This window comes from Battus philenor, unplaced genomic scaffold (genome assembly GCF_028537555.1).
Source record: "Battus philenor isolate CCGP_79_NKW_IND1 unplaced genomic scaffold, ilBatPhil1.0.hap1 SCAF_7, whole genome shotgun sequence".
In the NCBI taxonomy this organism is placed as follows: Eukaryota; Metazoa; Arthropoda; class Insecta; order Lepidoptera; family Papilionidae; genus Battus; species Battus philenor.
In genome coordinates, this window is record NW_027181737.1 from 939,110 (window position 1) to 962,804 (window position 23,695).

At 31.7% G+C, this 23,695-nt stretch overlaps 1 protein-coding gene across 1 annotated transcript; it reads left to right on the top strand.

The window, feature by feature from the left end:
• The first annotated feature begins 285 nt into the window (after nucleotides 1–285).
• LOC137930981 (very long chain fatty acid elongase 7-like) lies at nucleotides 286–8,969 on the top strand. The gene is made up of 6 exons (XM_068774359.1): nucleotides 286–426; nucleotides 4,381–4,571; nucleotides 4,844–4,927; nucleotides 5,562–5,724; nucleotides 6,412–6,548; nucleotides 8,475–8,969. Exons 1-6 carry the CDS (start codon nucleotides 366–368, stop codon nucleotides 8,691–8,693), a joined length of 855 nt encoding a protein of 284 aa, XP_068630460.1. The 5' UTR covers nucleotides 286–365; the 3' UTR covers nucleotides 8,694–8,969.
• Nucleotides 8,970–23,695: the final 14,726 nt, after the last annotated feature.

The window sequence follows — 23,695 nt, forward strand, 5'->3', positions numbered from 1 at the left end:
ACCTACGGGCTCTTCGGTCATGTTAGTTTATTCATCTCTTTAGACCATTTTTAATTGTAACGAATCATTCGGAATAAAAATACGTTATGTTAGTAAATAGCTTTGCTTTTCAGCCTGTTAAAAATTACATTATTGCAAATTAAAAAATAACGTTAGTTCATTGCGACCTTTGTCTCACCTTTGTACAGCGCGATGGCCGTTAAATTCATTTATATTTACATATTTGAACGTAGGAATATATAAATGATCAAATCAGTGAAAACAATATGGAAACATAGTAGCGACGTCCGAGTAAAATGTCCTGTGAATTGATCTGAACGTTTTTCGTACACTTTAAAAAAGGTTTTATGTTGTGAATCAATAAAATGGCGTTGTTATTAAAAAAAATGTGGTACGGTTATGATTATATATTCGACGAACTGGCTGGTAAGTATTTTATCTATATAATTAACATTTTACTTGCTCCATGGCGTTGTAGAGAAAGAATCCGGGTACGATGTTCTTTGCTTACGATCCTTGAAACAGGTTTATGAAGTCCTGGAGACGATAGTAGACTCTACATTGTAAAGTCTAAAAGGTAACTAGGTGACTAAAACAACTTTTCACCTCTTACACTCATACAGATTGGTTTTAAAGGAAACAAAACGTCGGTAAAACAGTACAACATATAAGGCCTATTGACTAGCGCCATCTAGTGTGTTTTTAGAGAAAATATGATAAAACAGTTCTATATATACCAAGGTCTTTGCAATTAACTTTACTGATCACACTCCTCTACTTACCTATTTAAAATTAATCTTCCAGTGTTGATCAAGAAGCCCTTTACTATGTTGATTTTAGCTCTTATCAGGTTGGAAATCTTCTACAGATTTTAGTAAGATTTCGCTATTACTTCGTAAATTTAATCATTTTACTCATTGAATTTTGTTGTATAACACCATACACGCCCCCTCTTTTTAGGTAGCCCCTCGTTCATCCCCGCCATGTTTGGGACAGTGAAAATACAGTTTCGTGTAAATAAATAAACGTTTATACTACACAGAATCCACTTTTCTTCACATATGTTCTTTCATGCTTCGCCTTCCTTACCCTATCTACATTCAGATCAGTTTTTATTTTAATATTAACATTCACATTTATAGCTTATTTCATTTTTTATTAGACTCACCTTATTCGTTATTGTATGTAAGTAGTATGGTCTTTTGGTACAATTGTATTCCAAAAGACAATCATTTCTATAAGTACTCTACCGGTTTAGAATACTCTACCGCCATATCCTCTCCCAAAAAAAGAGCCAAAGTGAATTTGGACTCTTTGGTAGCGTTTTGTGGAAAACCTGTACCATTCTCTGTTTTTCTAAGATATTCACAGATTGATACAGTATGAGTGGTTATGTGTTAAATAAGAAAAGGTCTATGTTTAGCCACTTCCGCGCATGCAGGGGTGGTCGTGCAACAAAGTGCACCGCCCGCCAGCCCGCTGATAAACAATGCGAATTACACAACTGCCACCGTTAAATCACTCAACACGTGTTTCACCACTCCACGGGGCATTTTCAGGAGTTATGTTACACCGATTAGTCCCAAACACAAGTAGGTCACTCGGTACTGTGCACTTTGTTGCACGTCTACCACTGCATGTGCGGAAGTGGCTAAACATTGGTCATTTTCTTACTTAGGATGGACTTTTGCAAAATAACGCCTGATTCCATTAAATATATGTGTTAAAATTTCATGTATCCACCCTTTTGAAACTAGCTAGCATTTGCTGTCTATTTGTGCATCCAAAAAATCAATGATTTCAAAAATAATACATAACGTATTGTTATTATAGCAAGAGGAACTGTTTCAATTCAAAACATTCCAATAAATCAATAAAGAGATCATTATACAGAGTGTTTACAAATAGTTTACACCTGTTTGTTTTACAACTTTTGCTTGTATATTCACCATTTTAAACCTTTTACTTATAACCAATCAACCTGTATATCTGTTTAATTTATATTTACTACAGCATTGCCGGCGGTAAATTTACGTTTTTAAATACTATTGTTTCAAAAAGCAATAATGAATATGAATGAAAGGTCATGCCGTTTGAATTACTGTCAAGTGCGAATCGCGTGTATGTAGTTGAGGTGTTTTTAAACAGCAACGATTCTTACGTAACTGTTCATCGATATATAAATGTAATTAATACTTCGGTAATCAAATAATAAATAGAACGAGTATAAATGTAGTTTATTCCTGTTTTATTGACTACGAACTCCTCACAGCTAGGGCCCTGTTGATCTTCAAGAACTCCTGAAAACATTTAACTTGTCAAAAGCAGTTTATGTGAAAATTCTCGACTTTCAATACGGAAAAGATCAGCCTCATTGGGACTTCCAAAAAATTATTCTTGATGTTTCTAATGATCCGTGGTTATATTCTTTTAAAATGCAAATTGATTAAGGGCTCCATGAAAGTGTGTTACAGGCAATTTTTTCAGTCAAACTATGATGTTATTTTCGCAGTATAAGTCCTGTTTTCAAAGCAATAAGGCTCATTGTCGCTTAAAAAACCACAAGTTACGTACTCCAAGAACCCAAACCATTACATTGCTCAAGGTTAACTGTTAACCAGACATTCTGTATTAAATATATTGCAACCTGAATTAATATACACGAGTAAACTTCATACCATTCTATTAATGTTTCGTATGTAAATAAATGTATATTTCACCTGTTTTCTATTGAGTTCGTTGCACCGTTTCGGCCAAGACATTGTGCGCCGTGTTGATTAGTCGAATAGTAAATAATCGCAGACTCGTTCGGTAACATAAATAAATTATTTTAAATGAATCAAGTAGTTTTGAGTTCATTGTACATAGTTGTTACTTTAAATTTATCGTTACAGCGATACAGAAAGAATGACCAATGGTTATTTCGGACAATATTTTATTTTATTTAGTTATAACTTAATTTACTAAAAATTGAAATTCATAGTCCCATTTCACCATCGTCATTTTAGTTATAGGACATTAAGTGGTTTTTATATGGTTCCATTTTTAGGAAGCTCTAATTCATTCGTATTAATTTACTAATATATAAAAATTATAGTCCCATTTCACCATCGTCATTTTAGTTATAGGACATTGAGTGTTTTTTTTAGAAAGCTTCATTTTTAGGAAGCTCTGGTTCCTCCATATTAATTTACTAGAAGATAAAATTCATAGTCCCATTTCACCATCGTCATTTTAGTCATAGGACATTGAGTGTTTTTTATATGGTTCCATTTTTAGGAAGCTCTAGTTTATTCGTATTAATTTACTAAAAGATAAAATTCATAGTCCCATTTCACCATCGTCATTTTAGTCATAGGACATTGAGTGTTTTTTATATGGTTCCATTTTTAGGAAGCTCTAGTTTATTCGTATTAATTTACTAAAAGATAAAATTCATAGTCCCATTTCACCATCGTCATTTTATTCATAGGACATTGAGTGGTTTTTTTATATGGTTCCATTTTGAGGAAGCTCTAGTTCATCTGTATTCATTTACTAATAGATAAAATTCATAGTCCGACTTCACTATCATTATTTTAGCCATGGGACCTTTATTGCTTTTTATATCATTTTTATCATTCGGTAAGCGATGCTTACTCCCTCTATCTTTCTCCCCGTCTCGTAATCAGAGTGGATGACGTCCAATATTAGAGATAGGCCTTCTTCGTAGATTTTCAATAAAACCGGTTGCAAACGGTCTGCATACAGGGTCAAGTTCTTCTATCTGTCGTATGAGTCGGATCTCTTACTCTGCTTAATTCTGGCTGTCTTCTCAACTCCTAAATTTTTGTACTCCGGCAGCCATGCTGTACACGCTATATGGCTTTTCCACTGGCGCAGTCCATAAGCGTCCACTGCCAGGCATAGGCCTTTCCCTAAGATTTATATGGAAGGGGAGCATAATAGCCATTCTTGGCAGGAAGGTTAGCTATCGCAATATGGTATGTATTCGCAGAGGTCGCTGCTGCGCGTCCTCTGGAACCTGGTGTGCGAGCTGTGACAATCTTATTAAACCACAAAGTGTGAATTATATAAGATTGCGTTTCTTTTACCACTGATCTACAACAACTCAATTATTGTCAGTGTGAATACAGCTTTCTAATCCATTTAATCGATGAATGTGATTAAAATGAATAGTATAAAAGAGTCATGACTATTATATAATTTTTTAATAAATAGTTGATTGTAGAATATTGTTTACCCACTAGATTCTTGAATTATTTACGTGATTCTTTTGTTTGTGTGTTTTTGTGTTTTGTATTTGTCATGATATCCTTGTTATTGGAGCTGTAGTTAACGTTTAACGTGTATGCTTTAAAAAATAAATTAAATTTCCAGATCCTCGATCGAAGGGCTGGTTCCTGGTTTCCAGTCCTATAACCCTTGTCGCAATACTCATTAGTTATAATTACTTCTGCCTGGTGCTTGGTCCAATGCTGATGAAGAATAGACAAGCGTTCGAATTGAAAAATGTCATCAAAATTTATAATCTATTTCAAATAGGTTTAAGTGTATATATTTTTTACGAGGTGAGATATTTTAACTGTTATTTATTTATTTATTCTTTAATAAAATTAAAAAATAATTTTGTTATTTATTTATAGATCTTAACTATGCTCGTATTATTTCTATTTTATTTTCCTATTTTCAATAAAAGTAGCTTTAAAAACTTTAAAGATCTTATATGTACAGTCAATCACATTATATACGGCTCACGAAAGAGATAAATGTTATATTATGAAAACAATATTAAACTAATATAAATTAAGAAAAATTATAACAAAATTCTAAACATTTCCAGGCAACTGTTCAAGTGTTGTTTTTAAATGAATTCAGTTTTCTCTGTCAAGGCGTCAATGCGTCAACGGATCCAGTTACTTTGAGGGTAATATATCTTTATATTTTTTTATTTAAAAAACCAAATCAAACAATAGCAAATGTAGTTAAAAGTCTCATTACACTTGAAAACGCTGGAAAATATTTAAATAATTGTATTAATGTAAAGAAAAAACTACAATGGGCTGCCATATCATACGAGAGAATTTCTGCCAAACCAGTATAGTACGGAAACAGTTGAAGTATAAATAACGGGTAGTTAACATATAGACAAAACATACACATAATATTTATATCATATATACTTGTAATAAATACCGTATAATACATAATTACAAATACAATAATCAATAAAAACGTCAAACTGACTTGGATCACACTTGCATCTGAAAGAATAAAGAAACAGAAGAAAAAATGCATTAAAGTGTAAATATTCAATGGAGTACAGGGGTAAGCAACCTTTTTAATTTACGGGAAAATTTAAATTTTAAAATCGTTTGGCCGGCCGCACATAAAGCTATAAATATTAATTATTTTTATTACTTTATTCATAAAAAAATAAAATAGTAAATGTAAAGTTTTCAAATGCATATTCAAAGTAAAAAAAATCACGCAGATATAACAATTTCACTCCTTAGTCAACCATCTGCGGTCTCATTGACAATAAAAGTGTTTATTTACAGCTGTTGAGCGGCGTATGGATGTATTACCTGGCGAAAATCTCCGAGCTGTTCGACACCATATTCTTTGTCTTTAAAAAGTCATACAGACAAATATCATTTTTACATCTTTACCATCATTCAGGAATGGCGGTGGCGGGTTGGTTGGCCATCAAGTATTTTCCGGGTACTATATATTCCCATTATACTATATATTATCATATAAGAAAGTATAAAAAAGAAATTATTAATGTGTCAATTTCCTAACTAAAGTAATGTACTTAAAAATCGTTACGGCACAATTGCTATAAAATTTCCACAGGCGTTTTATAAAATCTTATTTTAGTGAGGTTTGGTAACAGCATTATAAATATATTAATGAAAGTATTATTTTTAAAGATTGTTATTATTAAAATAAAAACTCAAAGAGGTATATTGAATACTTTCATACGAATTTTAACTATACTATAGGCGAAGACAGTTAGGTATGTAATATAGTATCAAGTGCCATATTTTATTTTTGAGGTTATATATTTAATTGACAAAATAAGTTTTATACCTTTTTACCGATTGAAAAACTTGCGTCGGTATGAAAAATTCCTACTTTCAATCCTAAGTGTGACGAATACTTGTATAAGTAAAGGTTATTTTAGCTTTGAATTACTTTTGAAAAAAATGTATTTCGCAGTAAACAGTGATCATAGCAACAATGATATAGACGCCCACTGCTGGTCTTGCGCTGTCCGTAATCATTTTTAACTATGTCTTTGGTCCACCTAGTGGGAGTTCACCACTGGAGAACCTGGGACAATTAAACAGTCCACTCGGAATGAATGGATATTCTTGAGTTAATTTTTTTTTAATTTAATTCCAGGCGGCCAATGCATATATGTCGGATGGATCAATTCATTCGTTCATATAATTATGTACACATATTACCTGCTCTCCAATTTCGGGCCAAAATATAAAAAGTATTTATGGTGGAAGCGATACTTGACGGTAATGCAAATAGTAAGTATTATTTGACTTTACATAGGTACGTGAACATCTATCGGATTTCCCAAAATTTACGCGAGATTTGAATGAAACCAAAAAAACATAGTCTTAACCTTTTTCTTTTTTTATATTGAATCCTAAATAGGATAGGGTTATTAATATAAAATGAGCTTGGCATATGCGCACTCGTATGTCTAAATTTTCCGTGACCATTTTGTATAAATGTGAATAAATTTCGTTGATACAGCTTCGTCTCCTTTAAAGTATTGGTGTTAAATCACACTATGTATGGGGCCAATTTTGATCACTTAAACGATAGAGTACAAGACCGGAAAATGTCTCTTGAAGTAATTGAATTGTTACACGATCAGTACGGCATGTGGCACTGTCTTATTGAAATCAAATATTGGCCATAAGATTTGGATGGTGAAATATCCGTGGGTGGCAGAAAGATATAGAACCTAAGATACGCCGATGAACCACCTTCCTAGCGTCAAAAATGACATTGAAATTTTTCTTCGGCGATAAGAGATCTTATCTTGGAGTTTAAACTTGCAATCAATCGCGACAAGACAAAGTTGTGTTAATTAAATTTTGTATGCATGGACACTTCTAGAAATTTACAACTCTTGTCCACAACGCCGAATTGAGGCTTTTGGACAAACAGTGTATTTGGCATCTCCGGCGGATCTAGTCACCCTGAATTTTTTAATTCATCACTTTAAACTTGACGAAGTTAAAACACTTCGTTCAATCAATCATATTTTGAATCAAGTATTTGAAGTTCGTCCGCCAACCTTTCATTATTTTTTTTTTAATTTTGGTAATTGATGCAGACACGATCACGATTTTCTCTACTTTTTTTTTAATTAACGTCATTTTTCCTTACCCCAAACTGTCAGCTGTCGAATAGTTTTTTTTTTTGGAATCAATACAAATGTTGTGTTAATTCTAGAACACCTTTTACATGTTTATTCATACTTCTAATTATTTTATTTTTATATTCCTTGTTCCGACAGATTTTATACAACCAGAACTGATTGGCCGATCGAATTATAAATTTTAAAAAATAGCAAATGTATTTATTAGGTTATTCACTTTATTTATTGATTAATTAAAAGTATATAAATTTAGTTTGTAAACGATGAATACTGACCGATGCAGCTGTTAAACGACTATAAAATTTGCAGAGTATGAACTCTAAAGCCCGCGAAGTAAATAGCGATCCATCAAATGTTCAGTTTCAATTGCCATTATTCATTCATTCATGGCATCTGATGGCCACTGGAAGGCATATGCCTTCTCCAAAGGTAGCTACGATAGCTGGTACTGACCCTGTTCGTTCAACTGGGGCAGGGGCCACTCATGTCGCGTCTACCAGTTTGTTCCTTGAGAACCTGGTGGTCAACGGTTGTACGAGCGATGTGTCCGCCCAATGTCAATTCAGTCAAGCAATTCTTTGAACTAAGTCTTGGTTTACGTTGTCTGATCCCATGTATCACGTACAACCGTCGTCAGATAATAGACAATAAGAAAAAATGTGATAAAATGTATCTCAAAATGTGATATAAAATGTGATAAAAATGTAAACGAAAAGAAATAAAGATAAAATGTAACATATAATGAGGGAGGAATGAAAGGTCACAGAGTAAAAGGGAAAGATAGCAGAAATGTGGCATGAAAGAATAGATTGAAAGAGTATGTAAAGAACGAAAGGAGAGAATGGAAATAATAAATAACTATGTGAAAAAATAAATTGCCCGTAAAGTCCCTGTCCCACCAAAGATAGGGGTACAAGAGGCCCCTAATAGCGGGGGCCATAAAAAAAAACCTCGTCAGATATGCCAATGCCATTTCAGACAATCATTCTTCAAGTTCTGTCAGTGACTTTGATTTTTTGGTTTGAATCTAGCTTTTGAGACCCTTCATGTATATTTCCAGATACAATTCGGATTGATCAGCATACAGAATGCTGTCAGCCTGTTCTTCGACTGCGGTTTTCCAGTTGTTCTGAAGTTACTGCTGCTCTGCGGCTGTGTTAATTTCACCTGGATGTTCAGCAGCTTCTACTATAACACCTACATCAAGGATAATAAGAGAAAGAGAGAAAAATGTCAAGTTGAATTAAATGGCGGTGAAGTTTTTGATAAGATCTCGTAACATTAGACTGATGTCTGGGTTTTAATATACCTAAGGATTATTTGCCACTTTCATTTGAAATTATTTCAATTTCGTAGTAATTGAGATTCATACAGTTGTCATTTATTTATTAATAATCATATTTTTAATTACACAGAGTTTTAAATTCCCTTTTTAATCTCTGTCTAGTTTCTTAAAAAAGTAAAACAAGCAGGCCATATATAATTTATTTCCTGATAAAAAAAGTAAAAATCTTATTCACTTGATACAAGCTTCTTGGAGTAATAACCTGGCATGTACTAGTTCTCATGTGTTAATTATATCTGTATGTACAAATATCTTTACTTTATGTTTCGAGAATATAAAATCAATTAAAAAAATATAGACGAACTTGGTTTTGTTTTATTATATAGTTTGTAAGAGGCAGAAAGTCTTTAGGGACGACCTCGAACCGGAAGACGCGACGAGGGTAGTGCTCCCCCCCCCCCCCCAAGAACCGACGACATAGTGAAGGTCTTAAGTTTAAGGAATTTTTATAATTATATGTATTTTTTAATATACATATATAATTTGGGAAATAAAAATTGACAAGATAGCAGCACAAGCTAAGCCCATATTTATATACAGATTTAAAACTATGAAAACAATGTTCAACTAATAAAAAACATTAGCCGATCACAAGTCGAGAAGAATTGTAGAGCGCTCTTTTTTCTAATAATGAATTATATTTTTGCGGAATTCTCCTTTTTGATGCGCCTTTGACAATGACGTAATGTATCTTCCACAGATTCATTATCTAGCTCTGGGTCGAACAAACACCTTGATAGTTAGAGATATTTTTTTTTAATTTATAATTTTTCACGAGCCGTAAACCCGTACTTTAAAATTATGTTATGCTTATTATTAAAGGTAAACATTTATATTACTCATCTTGATAATTCTTTAAAATTTGATGAATAATTGGTGACAGTTCTGTGTAAATCTTTCAGACGCAGGTTTTTTTTATTAATGACAGCCGTTTTTGGGATTACTGTTTTTTACATTATCACAGACTATGTTAATTTTATTTATTTTTCTATTTTATCATTCGCTGATTAGTTAATATTACTCGGTGTTTAAATATCACTGTACTTTTTTTATAAAACATAATTAAAATATGAAAATTTTGCCAAGGTACATTTATCTCGAGCCACAAATATAGATCCACAGATAAGCCACCCCTGTCTATTATATTTGACTTTAAAGTTATATGTTGATGTACAAATTCGTTTATTTTTATTTTAAATCATTTTTAGTTGTACTAAATCGAGAAATATTTACAAATAAAACAAATTTTATGTAAAATATTTGATCATTGTTAATAAATTTTAATTTAATACTCTTTAATATACACGTTAGAAAATATACAGTTTTCCCATAAATATTGTTACAAAATAACAAAACTCTTTTTAATTGTATGTTACATTTGTTACAATTACAGTGTGTTAGTGTAACACATTTATATAAAACCTCATAATACATAAAGCTTATTCGAAGTCTCCATTGCACAAACACTCTTTCTATAGGAAAATTCTTCACTGCTAATTATGTGGATTTTTTAAGGACTCAAAATTATTCATGCGTTTAGATCAAGCCTTACTCTCTAAAACTGACCATGAATCATAATCAAATGGATTAAAATCAGGACTAGATGACGGCTAGTATTCAGCTCTGACAGAGTCTGGAATATTTCTTTTGGTATCTTTATAATAATAAGGCTTTGTCATTTCTTCATAGCTAATACCTAACTAACTGAACTGAAGTGGGATAATGCATATCTTGTACTCTATTATTATTTGAGAACTTTCTTTAGAGCTTTTAGCATAAATACAATAATTTTGTTTGTCAAAATATTGCTCGGTAGAAAAATTTTCTCATCTATAAACAAAATTCTTAATTTTAAATCTATTCTTTTTTAAATTATAAGTGGGAAATAACCAGTACATCTTCCACAGGCTGCAAGTCCTAAGCTGTGATTTAAAATATGCAATATTGTTCTTTGGTGACATTGTCATCTCAAAAGATAATTTTTTTTATTGTTTTCAGACATGATTTCTTTTACAGAGGTTTTCATTTTACACAAAAAATTGACTAATACCAAGCATATGGAGAATTTTAAAAAACATTTTTGGCACTACATACTTTATATAATGCAATAACAGATATTTGGTTTCCTTTATCACCCCACATAGCATTTATACTGGTAAAAAACACCAAAATAAATAAATGTAATTAGATTTAATTCGAATGTAATTGTGTTCAAATATGTAGACTATGACTAATTTGTTTGATATGAAAACAGAAGCTATATAAATAAAAAATAAATATTACCCCTCTTCATTTTAATATTACCTAATATTAAAAATATATTGTCACAAAAATAAAACAAAATGAAAAATCCTATAAAGATGACTTTACAAATTGAAAAGTAATATATATTTTTTTAATTTAAATTATGACAGTATTTATGATCAGACTAAGTATAAATGTAAAGTCTGAAAAGGCAATTCTTATACCACTGAGTGAATCCCATAAAAAATATCCCTGAATGAATTTAAGCACTTCATCACTGACATGAAAATTCATAATGATGGAAAATTACAACATATCACTTAAATGTAAATGCATACTGTTGTATTTCTGCAACATATGGTTTTTTTTTTAATAAGTGTAAAAGATATTATATGTATATTTCTATTTTTCCCTGCATCATAGTATATTTATCTGCAAGATATATATTTTAAAAGTATAAATGTTATGCATTTAAGGATTAAAAAAGGTTTACTTCTTATATATGCTTTTTTATCTGTTATAAGTAACAATAAAAATGTTTAATATATGCATATTGTTAAAAGTATAGAACAGATTATGTCAATTGTATATACTTTGAAAGCTATCATATTAAGAAAGAAATTATAGTCCTGAATAAATTGAGTCATTATTTCTAAGATAAGTATTTAATATATTTTACCACTGTAATAATGTTATGTTTATATAGCTTAGTAATTACAAACCATGGTTTATTATTACAAATCACTTGCTTGCTTGGTTTCAGTTGAAGTTGCTGCTGTTAGCCCAGGGACTTTTATAGATTCATCTGAACTGATTTCAACTAATGGAAATGTCCATGAAGTTAAAAAAATATATATGATGATGTTTGCACATAGTAAACTGCTCAACCCAAATAAAGCTGTGGAGTACTTATGTTGTATTATAGATCAGTATTTGACCAAAATATACTAATAAATCAGTAATTATTTATGTATTTAATCTGATAAAAAATAAATGATAAGTGAAGTATTTGTATTGTGTAAATCATAATTTCCATAATATAAAAAAATGCTGGGTTAAAAAATTTATAATATTTGTTCACATGTTAGTGCTAGAAGCTGGTTGTTATGACTAAGAACTCTAGAAGGTCTAATATTTGTGCACAAGTATGTAACATCTCTAGTAAAACCATTACCTTTTCTCAGATCTAGAAACACTGATTGAGACAAATAAATAAAACACTTTTATTCCATTGATTTTTTTAATTGAAGCATAAGCATTAAAGGGAATACACAATGCTCAAATTAATAACACATTTCTTCTTTACCTATAATTAAAATATATACAAGCGTTGGTGAGATCATTACATACTGTTTTCTAATACGATTAATGAATACAAAAACATGATTGGCTTACTCTGGCTCATTCTGCACTAGAAGAGAACTGAAACAGATGTTAGTCAGAAACTGCAAAAAGCAAATGTCATCAGGGAGTGACCAAGCAGCGTTTATAAGGTTCAGGGGGAATGCATGAATCCTTTTAGTACACTTACAACGGAGCCGTTTCCGTTACTGCAACTATAGGAACTTGACTCTGAATACGTTTCCAAGGCATCATAGTTCGCATTTTTAGACAAAGGAAAATAAAAATTAAGAAACTCTGCATTGCTATGGTTATCCATTTTACAAAAAAGATGTTGGTTTTTAGAATTTTACAAAACCCAAAACAAAGTTCAGAACTATCAAGCGAATACATTATTGTAATCACAAAGACTCCACAAGCTAAAACTTATTATGTTACTAATGTTAAACGTCAATACTGATGGCCATCTTATGTGATACACACTTCAAGCAATTTGATACATTTATAAACTTACCATTTGGTAATAATATTAAAATGTAATTTTAATTATTTCTTCCCAGAGTTTGAACTTTTAATTTTTTGTATAACTAATTAATTATTATATATTTAAGTGTAGAGTATTTACATAACAGTAAATAAAAACATACAAAATTAATGTCTTATGTTGACATACTTTAAAAACAAATAGCCAAAATAATTATTGTTCATTGATATAATGGTATTATTATGTAATTTTAAGGTCGCTGATAATCTTACTCTAATTAGACATATTGAATCGTTATTAGAAACCGTACTATATTATTTTCAAATAAAAAATTTCATGTTAATAACACTTAACGTTTTTTTTAAATTAAATCCATTAATTTCTCTAAATTAATTTTTATAAAAGTCATAAACTACTAAATAAATGTCTTTCTTGAATATCTTAATTATTTGTTGTGCTAGGTGTATAAATCATTTCAATGAGACAATATACAAAAATATTTAAGGAACAAAACATGAAATTACTTGTAATAATTTCTGTAAGTACATCTTTAGTCTATAAACCAAGTAATATTTTGGAACCTGAGCGATACCTAACTAAAATCCGAAAACTTTGAATGGGATACAAATCTTCCAAAATCTCTTGTATTGCGTTGAAAAGTTAAGCCCAGATTGGATTTGTACATATAAAAAATAACTTTGGCAGGTACCTTTTAAAAAACAAGTATGGTTTATGTAACTATAGTTGAATGAAAAAAGAGAGAAAATAGAAAAAGGACAAACAATATTAAAAAGCTATTATAAATTTATATTTATGTTAGATAAGAATAATTAAAAATAAAGACTAAGGTAATTTTAGTTTTATTCTAACAGGCCTCACAGAATCAATATGTCATGGCAAACGCTTAAGATTCATAACTTTTGAGAGGGTAATAAGTAGTAGTAACAGATTTTTTTTGTTTTTTATTTTGTTATAACAATTAACAAAGTGTTTTTGAAGTATTGCACAATAAATAACTAAATGTTAGTGTTGATGCTGACATTCATTTCGATTATGAAGTAAATAAACTTCTAGTAGATAGATCGTTGTATTCAATGTTGCTAATCGATTTGGTTATTCTCTTCTGGCTTGTTTGTTCTTTGCTTCTCTTGTTTCATTTGGCTTTTGCATTTGATGTGTTTAAAGTTATGCTGCTAGCCGATTTAGGTTTTGTACAGCTTCATCAAAGTTGAGTCCGGGGGAACAGGAGGTCCGCGGACTAATAAAATTATTTCTTATTATTAACTTTTTATCTTTTGGCTTTTTGTACTGTGTTGTTGTTTCTGTGATGTTTTTGCTGTTAGCTCTTAGGCTTTTACAGCTTCATCGGAAACGACGTCACGGAACGGAAGGGTCCGTGAACTATACTAAACTGAAGCATTTGGGTTTCCGAACCTGCATTAGACACTCAGATGGAGGATGAGTAGAGGCTTTTCTGGTCGAGTCATTGTTGTTGTTGATGTACTGAGTGTGGAGTGAAAGTATGGAGGGCAGCGTGGAACACTTGGCAATCTGTGAAAGGATACTGATGCTACCTCGGATCGCCCACGCTTTTCACGGCGGCGTCGGGTGTTGTGTTTGATTTTTGAACATCGCACGCGTTTTTTCGTGCGGTGAGCGTTTGCCAGTGAAGTGGTTGGTGTAGAGATTGAGTTTGCACATGCAGTGTTGCGTGTGTCTGAAGCATGTGGTGTGTGATGAGTGGGTTGTGGGAACCCTGCGATAGGATTCGTAAGGACGTCTTCAGGACGCCTTACGAGGTTTCTAAAGGAGGTGCTCGGGGAGTAGCGAGTGAAATTCGCTATGAGGGTGTTGGGTTGGGAAGAGGGCTTCTCGAAGTATGCTTTTGAGCATGCCTGGAAGAACTCTTGGACGGTTTCAAGATTGAAGTCACGGGTGCCGGTGGATGTTACGTATGAAATACATCGTGTCGGTTGCAAGCCGGGTGAAGCGGTTCTGTAGAGGTTGAGTTAGGATGTTTTATTTTGCCGCTAGATTTATACAAATTAAAAATGCCAGTTCATCCTGCTTCGTTTATCGCCAAATCTTTTACGATGCAGGCTTTTCGGTTTTCGAATCAAGTACTGAATATAAGACGTGCTAAGTCTCTATTTTAAAAAATTGTTTAAGAAATATTTACTTGACCTATGGTTACTTATCCTTTAATTCATTTCTTTTTATTTCTCTGTTTCTTTATTCTTTCTGAGGCAAGTGCGATCAAAGTCAGTTTTATGTTTTTACTTATTATCGTATTTATAATTATGTATTATACCATATTTATAACATGTATATTGATGTATGTTTTATCTATATGTACACGTTATATTTATACTTCTACTGCTTCTATACTATGGTTGTCTGGAAGAATTAGCCTCGTGTGATAAGACCGCCCATTTTACTTTTTTAATATTATGCAAGTATGTATATATTTTCTAACGCGTATAATAAAGAATAATAATGAACTAACTGACTTGCATTTCTTACAATTGTGGTCAAGGTAAGGTTTTAAATATCTCGTCTGCCAGGATCTACCTTAGTTTCGAGAGGAAATATTCTAGAACATTTGATAACTTGTCCTCTGTGGAGAAGGGCAAGGTTAGGTGGAATTTGTACATGGTAGAGTCCACTCGGGTCGACCTTTTGAGAGGTATCAGGATCTACGGAACGTCTCCGGAGGAAGCTGAATATCTACTGGAATCCTTGCTATGCCAAAGCAAGACAAGATCACTTCATATTGCTTCTCGGAATCGTTCTCGGTCAACTCGAAATACCACCTATTGCTCAGGTTGTTTATGTTTGAAGGGTCTAAAGTATTCTTTCAATTCTTTACTTCAAATATATTTACGATATTATTTACGGTATTTAGTCGCATTTTCTGCTTGCGAAGCCGTACCAGATCGCAACGGCACTTGGTCTATATCTCATGTTAATATTCAAGTGGGGACCAAAGTGGATGGTAAAAAGACCACCGTTCAACATACGTTAAATTCTTCTAATTTATAACACAATACAAATAATAACTTGTTCGTATATATTTATAAATGCAAGAGAATATTTGATTTAAAATTAACGCATGAACATACATACTCCAAAAGACATGTATATATATATTTATATATATATATATATATATATATAGAGAGAGAGAGAGAGAGAGAGAGAGAGGGAGAGAGAGAGAGAGAGGGGGAGAGAGAGAGAGGATTTATAAGGTTCATAGTTCCATTAGTTGAACAGAGGACCTCATTAAGGTCGTGGAAGACGTTGGATTCAGGCCGTATCCAATTGGTCATTGAAAATCTATGGAAGCAAAAAAAACAAAAGCGCACAACTCCAATGATAATGACTACATTCCTTTTATATTAATAGAACCTGAATTTTTATAAAATTCTCTCTTAGGTGGACGTCTCAAAATAAAAATTAGATTTGCACATCTATATGTATGTATAAATATATATAACAATATGGGGTGTCTGTTATTCGACGGACAATGATGACCACTTCTGTCTTTAGCTCCTGAGCCTCGTGGATGGTGAGCGTCTTCGAACCTATCTCTGTTCCGTAGCCTTGTTTATGAGAACTTGTTTATCAACTTGGGTGCGAATAAACAGGATGTTTCACTGTCCCGGGATATTATTTTCAGAGGAACGCCTATATATATATATATATATATATATATATATATACATGTCTATGTATATGTATATATATATACATACACATATATATACATAAGAGATTACTTGTAAGAGAGATTAAATGAAAAATTGCCGATAATTTTATTATATTTAACAGGGCATAAAAGTCGCATAGGGCTGGAAGCACAGGTGGGTGTGTGAACCGGTCGACTTTTCTTACAATAACAACGCATTGCAGATAAGTTATCTAATCTACGGATACTATATGATCAAGATCTTAGACCTGGTGGACACGGTGAGCATATATCCAATGATTTATCTTTTTTCGAAGTACCTCGTAGCTGAGTCACAGATAATAAAATATAAACAATAGTTTCATTCATTCAAATTAAAAATTATGAAAGTAGACATATAGGAAAGAGAAATACTAACCTTTGTGTATGTTTACGGCGTGTATTTGAATAAGGAATCAATTTGCTTATTGTATAAAGAATACAGAACACAAAAACGTCATATATATTTAAAAGTTTTCTATTATTTATTACATGTATATAACTATTATAATTTAAGCTTTATGATGTCTATTGTTGGACATAGATTCCAAATTCAAATTCAAAATGTGTTTATTAAAATAGATTAGATGTAATACGCGCTTTTGAGTTGTCAATTATTTTTAACATTATAAAGAAGTCAGTGTAAATATTCTGCTAGTAAGTTATCACCGGTTTGGAATGCTGATCTGGAAGATACGGTCAGATACTAAACAGTTGTTCTTTTTAAATGAAATTTAACATTATTATATCGATTGAACGCTTTTAATTTTAAATTTAAAACTAATAAAGGAAAGGTCCAAGATATCTTGTATGTGTACACTAAGACTATGTGTGATGACTTTCGGAAACGACATCTGGTTATTTAGAAAAACTCAATAGGCCAAGACGCCGTTTTGACACGATTAAGAAGATAAAAATAGAATCGAAGAAGATCGAGAAAGACTATTCCGACTGTTTCAAGGACTGGAAAAAGCGTTGGCAAAAGTGCGTTTTATCAGACTGGGATTACTTTAAAGTGGATAAAATTTATTTGGAAGAATAAACAAAGTATTTATATTATACTAGCTGATCCCGCTAACGTTGTTTTGCAAAAAAAAAATAAAGTTTTTAATTAACAAATAAAAAATAAGGGTTGATCGTAGAGGGGTGAAAATTTTGGGTTGTATGTATAAATAATGTAATATAAATTTAGATTTTGGTATGTTGTATCATAAAAACTTAAAAATAAAAAATATTGTTTAAAAAATAAAATAAGAAATTTAGGGGTGGACCACCCTTATCACTAAGGGGTATGGAAAATAGATAGTAGCCGATTCTCAGATCAACTGAATACGCATATAAAATTTGGTAAAAATCGGTCGAGCCGTTTCGGAGGAGTACGGTAACTAACATTGTGACATGGAAATTTTATATATTAGATATACAAATTCACCTTACAGTTTGATCACAGTATTATATCAGTTATGAAATCAACTAAACTTAAATTAACTTAATGACGCTTTAATTAATGAAGATGCAACTTATGATTAGTGTGAAATATAACTTTGGGACAACTTATCCCAGCGAATTGGCAAGCAGAGGTGGCTGTGTGTTCACATAGCATCACTTAAACACACGAGGGCTTTAAGCTTTCAGAGTGAAGACCTCGTGGACACAAACGCAGCTTACATCCACCTGCAAGCCTTCTAGAAGTAAACAGAATAGAAATAAATTCTAATATAATAGCAGAAAACTCAATAAATAATAACTTTATTATATCGGTAAAGTCGCTTTCGAATTTTTTATTTACAGACAAGTTGATTCGTCGAATTTTGTACTATCAAAACGTATTGGCCAGTAGCTGTCATATAGAAAAATTTAACTATTTTATTATATACTAGCTGATCCCGCAAACGTTGTTTTGCAAAAAAAAGTTTTTAATTAACAAATAAAAAATAAGGGTAGATCGTAGAGGGGTGAAAATTTAGGTTCGTATGTATTTTTGTATGCTGTATCATAATAAAATAAAAACCAAAAAAAATTGTCTAAAAAAGTAAAAATAAAGTTTTAGGGGTGGACCACCCTTATCACTTAGGGGTATGAAAAATAGATAGAAGCCAATTCTCAGACCTACTGAATACGCATATAAAATTTGACAAAAATCGGTCGAGCCGTTTCAGAGGAGTTCAAGTTCGAACACCGTGACACGAGAATTTTATATATTAGATATTAATAGCAGATAATGTAATCACACTTGTGTACACAATATTTATATGAACAAGTTTAATAGAGACATCTTCTTTTTCAGCTACAAATCCTTTTGATCTTGATTCACACGGGCACCGTCGTGTTTAAGTCAGATTGCGAATATACCAGATGGAGTGCTGTTATAATTCTTTCGCAAAATGTTTGTGTTTTAATACTTTCCGTTGATTTTTATATTAAAACATACATTCGGAAGCCTGTTACTGTGAAATCTTACACCATAGATACAGACAAAGATATCAAAGCAGAAGTAGATACAAGAGAAGTTGCTGATGCATTTGAAATATCTATGAGAAAAAGAAATAAAGAGTTATGCTTGGAAAAGAACAATGCGATGCGATAAAATCAAAAAGTTTTCTTTTTTTTAAATACATAAATCAGAAAATATCTTTGGAAGGTTAACTAATGAAAACAATAAATAAAAATTATTCTCTATGATCAGAGGAACCATGCTAACCGTTTTTTTAATATATACCAAATTATATATAAATATAACCTTCAAATTCGGTCGATTATTCCTCAAAAGCATCCTGAATTTTATTCCATTAACCTTTTTTATCATCCTTACACAAGTTTAACCAAAAAGTTTGCAGACTTGAATAAAATTTTCCAGGTAATTGCAATTAATTTACACGCAATAAATCAATGGCAGTTTACAAAAAAGAGCATGTTTATTTTTTAATCTAAGAAGAAATGTTATGGATTAGCGCTGTTATATTAAAGAAAGATACAACAGTAACGAACAGTAAGTAAGTAAGAACGAAACATTTAGAAAGAAGAACAGTGTCAAAACCTTTAAAAAATCAAAACAAATTCTTTGCGGGGATGTCTTCAATAGATATCATAGTGTGTAGCTATTTAAGTGCAGTAGTTGCAATCAAAAATCTTAGAGAGGTTGTTATTAAATTACCTAATCTATCTGTTTTCATGTTAAATATGGTATGTACATTCGCAAGGAGAAATTGATGTCCACTAAAACACGCTACTCTTTTTTTTCTAACAATAAAAGTATATTATGTTGACTCAAATTTTCTGGAATACACAGCAAAATACTGACTACCGACAGTAGTGTCGAAATGAGATTTTGATGGACTTTCTTGACGAAATTGGTTCTTTACTTGTAAATGAAATTGCAGTAGCTAAGAACTAAGAAGCTGCTAATACTTTCTAAAATGCGGCTACTCTACACCAAGGATATGTTTTTTTTCTCTCTATATTCGACAGACATTAGCGACCTTAGTTTTTACATTTAAGTACAACATTTTCATTCATTCATTTTTCAATTTTTTTTGCTCGCATTTCTGCATGTCAGTGTTTACTAAGTCTGTACCACATTTTCCTAACTTAAATTTTAGGTTGTTAGTTCGGATGAGTAGGAGCCTGGTTTTCATGTCTTGAGATGCTTAAGGTCTATGTCTCAGACCTTATATACGACTTGTTCTTGTTTGGTAGCTGCCTCAACCCATCCCAAATATTCCTCCTCTTCTGCCCTTTTAAACCCTACCGCTTTGGTTTCTTTGTTAATCACTTCGGATTCAATTTCCCCTTCATTTTTTGCTACATGTTTTAGCAAATTAGATACTCATGTAAATCGTGACACCGGGTCGCTTCATGTTCCGTCGAAAAGTAAGACCGTCCTTCCTCACTCAATCTCACTGAGATTAGTTTCTCATTAATCTCGTCTTTATCCTGTTACACCGAAAATGGTTTATAGTATAATTCTAAGATATGTTCTAAACAGGTTTACTAGACCCATATTAATTTATTAACCATTTTATTTATCCAATAATAAGGTAATCAATTTAATTGAAACGAGATCAAACCTTGCTTCAATATAATGATATCTTACAATTTAAAGTAAAGTTATGATATAAGCATTATACTGTAGGAGTGGTCTTAGTACTGTAGCTTCTTGTTCTTCGGTAGCTTCTTGTTCGTCGGTTGCTTCTTGAACTTCAGTAGCTTCCGCACCTCCGCTAGCCCTTATAATAAGCGCGGAGACTCTCAACAGCGCGATGCAGATTTTCGTTGCGTCTACTGTGGCGCCATCTGTCATTTATCTGTTTCACTGCCGCCGCCGCCGCGATGCGATTGACGGTCACTTGGTAAGAGCTTGGCGTTTGAGTGGCGCGCGATATGCACGCCACAATACCATCATCACCATGATCTCAGTAGTAAGACATTCACTGCTGAAGCTTATCTTCTCGTATAGGTTTCTAGACCGGTAAGAAGCTACCTCCATCCAATCTCATCCCACGACGTTACCAAAAAGTTTGATCACTTAACGAATGGACATCTCATATTGCGATTATCGGTACGAGGTTTCCAATCTAGAACTTTAAAGTCCCGGCGACCACCTGTGCTGCGCGTATGTCGTTAAATTTCGTCCGTCTATGATCGCTGGTCCTAAATTCGTAGACTGACACTACTTCTTCTTCCTCCTGTGGTGCTACAGCTCTTCATGAGTCATGGCCTCCAGCGCGATCTTCATTTCGCTCTATCCTTCGCCTTTTTTGTCAAGATGTCTTCTTTTTGTTACTCTTCCGATCTCTCTCTACAAATTTCAGTCACCTTTTACTGGGTCTTTCTCTAGGTCTTTTTTGTTTTGCTCATTATTTACAAGTGGCCTCCCCATCTGAGGCTTTTGTGACTTACAGAACCAAAACAATCCTAACATGGTACACGCTGTTGTCTTCACGTGTTGGTATGAAAATGATTTTCAAGATTTTCCTCTCGAACATTACTATTTTAATTTCGTTATACTACGAGTATTTTATCATCCAGTTTTCACGTGCATATAATATAGTTCACGAATCCTTCCGCTCCGTGAACTCAGTACCAATGAAGCTGAAATAGCCTTAGGGCTAACAGCATTAACGTCTTCAGAAACAATACAATATGTGCAATAGGTCACAACTAGGATTATCGTTTTGTAAATATCGTATATTGTGTATTCTTCTGTCGAGGGTAATTGCCAAGGATTGTCTTTGTTGTATTTTTGAACAGCAATCTGATGTCCATCTTGAACTATATCCTAAGGTTTTGTAATCAAGTGGTGAGTTTTACGCAGTGTTTTCATACTTCTTGTTTGTTATATATTTTTTTCTTTTTATGCAATATGCCTAAAGTATTGAAGCATTTCCAACTGTTTGATTTTCTGTAACTTTTTCTTGGGATCTGTTTAGGATATTTTCAACATTCTTCTTTACACACTAATTTCAAACGCCTATAGAAGCTTGTTCATAGTTTCAATTGGTGACTATGATTTCACGTGGTACAGAACAATTAAAAATACATATGTAACAATGTCAAAAAAAGGTTCGGTCGAAGCAGTTAAGCGGAGAACATTTATCTTTAGAGAATTTGCCACTGCTTCATGCAATATTTACTTTTGATATTGCTGCTTAGGTTATTTCTCTATTTATTTCTAATTACAATAATGTTGATTTATGTACAGATGACCTATCAGACATATATATTCAAGGTTACCAGAGCAAAAATAGTAGTACAAGTTTTGTATTTCAAAAAAATACCACTAGATTATAACTAGTGATTAGTTAAAACAAAATAATAGCTTGATCGTATTCTATATTTAAACTTTTAATAACTAATGTATTTCAGAGTGGCAGTAGCTTGAACAGCTATAGAAGATTAATGAGATGTTTAATAAATGTCATGGTCGTCTGATTTTTAGTTTCTTTATAATTTATTGTACACTATATAATATATATATATATATAGTGTAATGTATAACATTAACTAAAATACGTAAATAAGCGACATTGAAATACTAAAAGCGGTTTCATCACTCAAGTTAATTTGACTCAGACAACTATTGAAGAGAGACAATATAACTAACAAGAAGGGCAGTTAAGAGTGTAGTTAATTAAAAAAAATGATAACAGTTTAATACAGGGTATCTGGTGGCAGATTTATATTTTCAAACTTGAATAAAAAATATTACTTGACATATAATTTTAATTAGGGCATTGAATTATAGAATATTGATGCGGATTTTATTTTTTTTATTATTTTAATGTTAAATAAATAAATTTTGTTACATACATTACATAGCATCTCATCACAATTCTTTTGGTATCACAAATACAATATATTTCTTATTTTAATAATCAATGATTTTTGTTACAGATTACATTTTTCTTTTTCACCTCCTTATTGCTAATATTTTTAATTTTTTTTATCAAGTCCGACTTATACTTTTCTCTGTAATATGCTTTGCCTGACCTTATTTGGGTTAATTTTTATTGTTATTTATTGTTTTTTAAATCACCGTTGTAATCTTTTGTGGTATAAGAACGTCAAAATACAATAAATTAACAAAAAAAAACTATATTAAACTGCATTCTAAATAATAAAAATCAAAAGATGGCACAACCAATTAAATTTAAAATAAGAATAGCTTAGATTTCAAACTTTCTTTATTAGTGATGTTATAAAAAAAATTACAAAACGTATCTAAGCATTATATCACTGAAAGTACCTCCAATCTTTAGAAATGTCCAACCTGGCTATTTTCTAATTAAATTTAATAATTTAATTAGAAAATAGCCATACTATTAATATAGATAAAATAATCATTATATTTAAAAAGATATTGCTAGATTATTTTTCTTTTATTTTGTCACGCCTACGATATTTTTACCACTAAACGGAACAAGCCTAATCTTACAATAATTGACATTAGCATTTTTAATTTTGTATTTTAGATATCTCTTGTATCTTTATATTTAAATGAGATGTTGGGTTTCACAGCACGTTTTCAAATAAATAAATAAATAATTTTTATTTCAGGAAGCCTCCCATATTTGTGATCCATATTATTACTTATATTATTATCAGTTATAATTATAATTAAAATAAAAATATTTCTAGGTC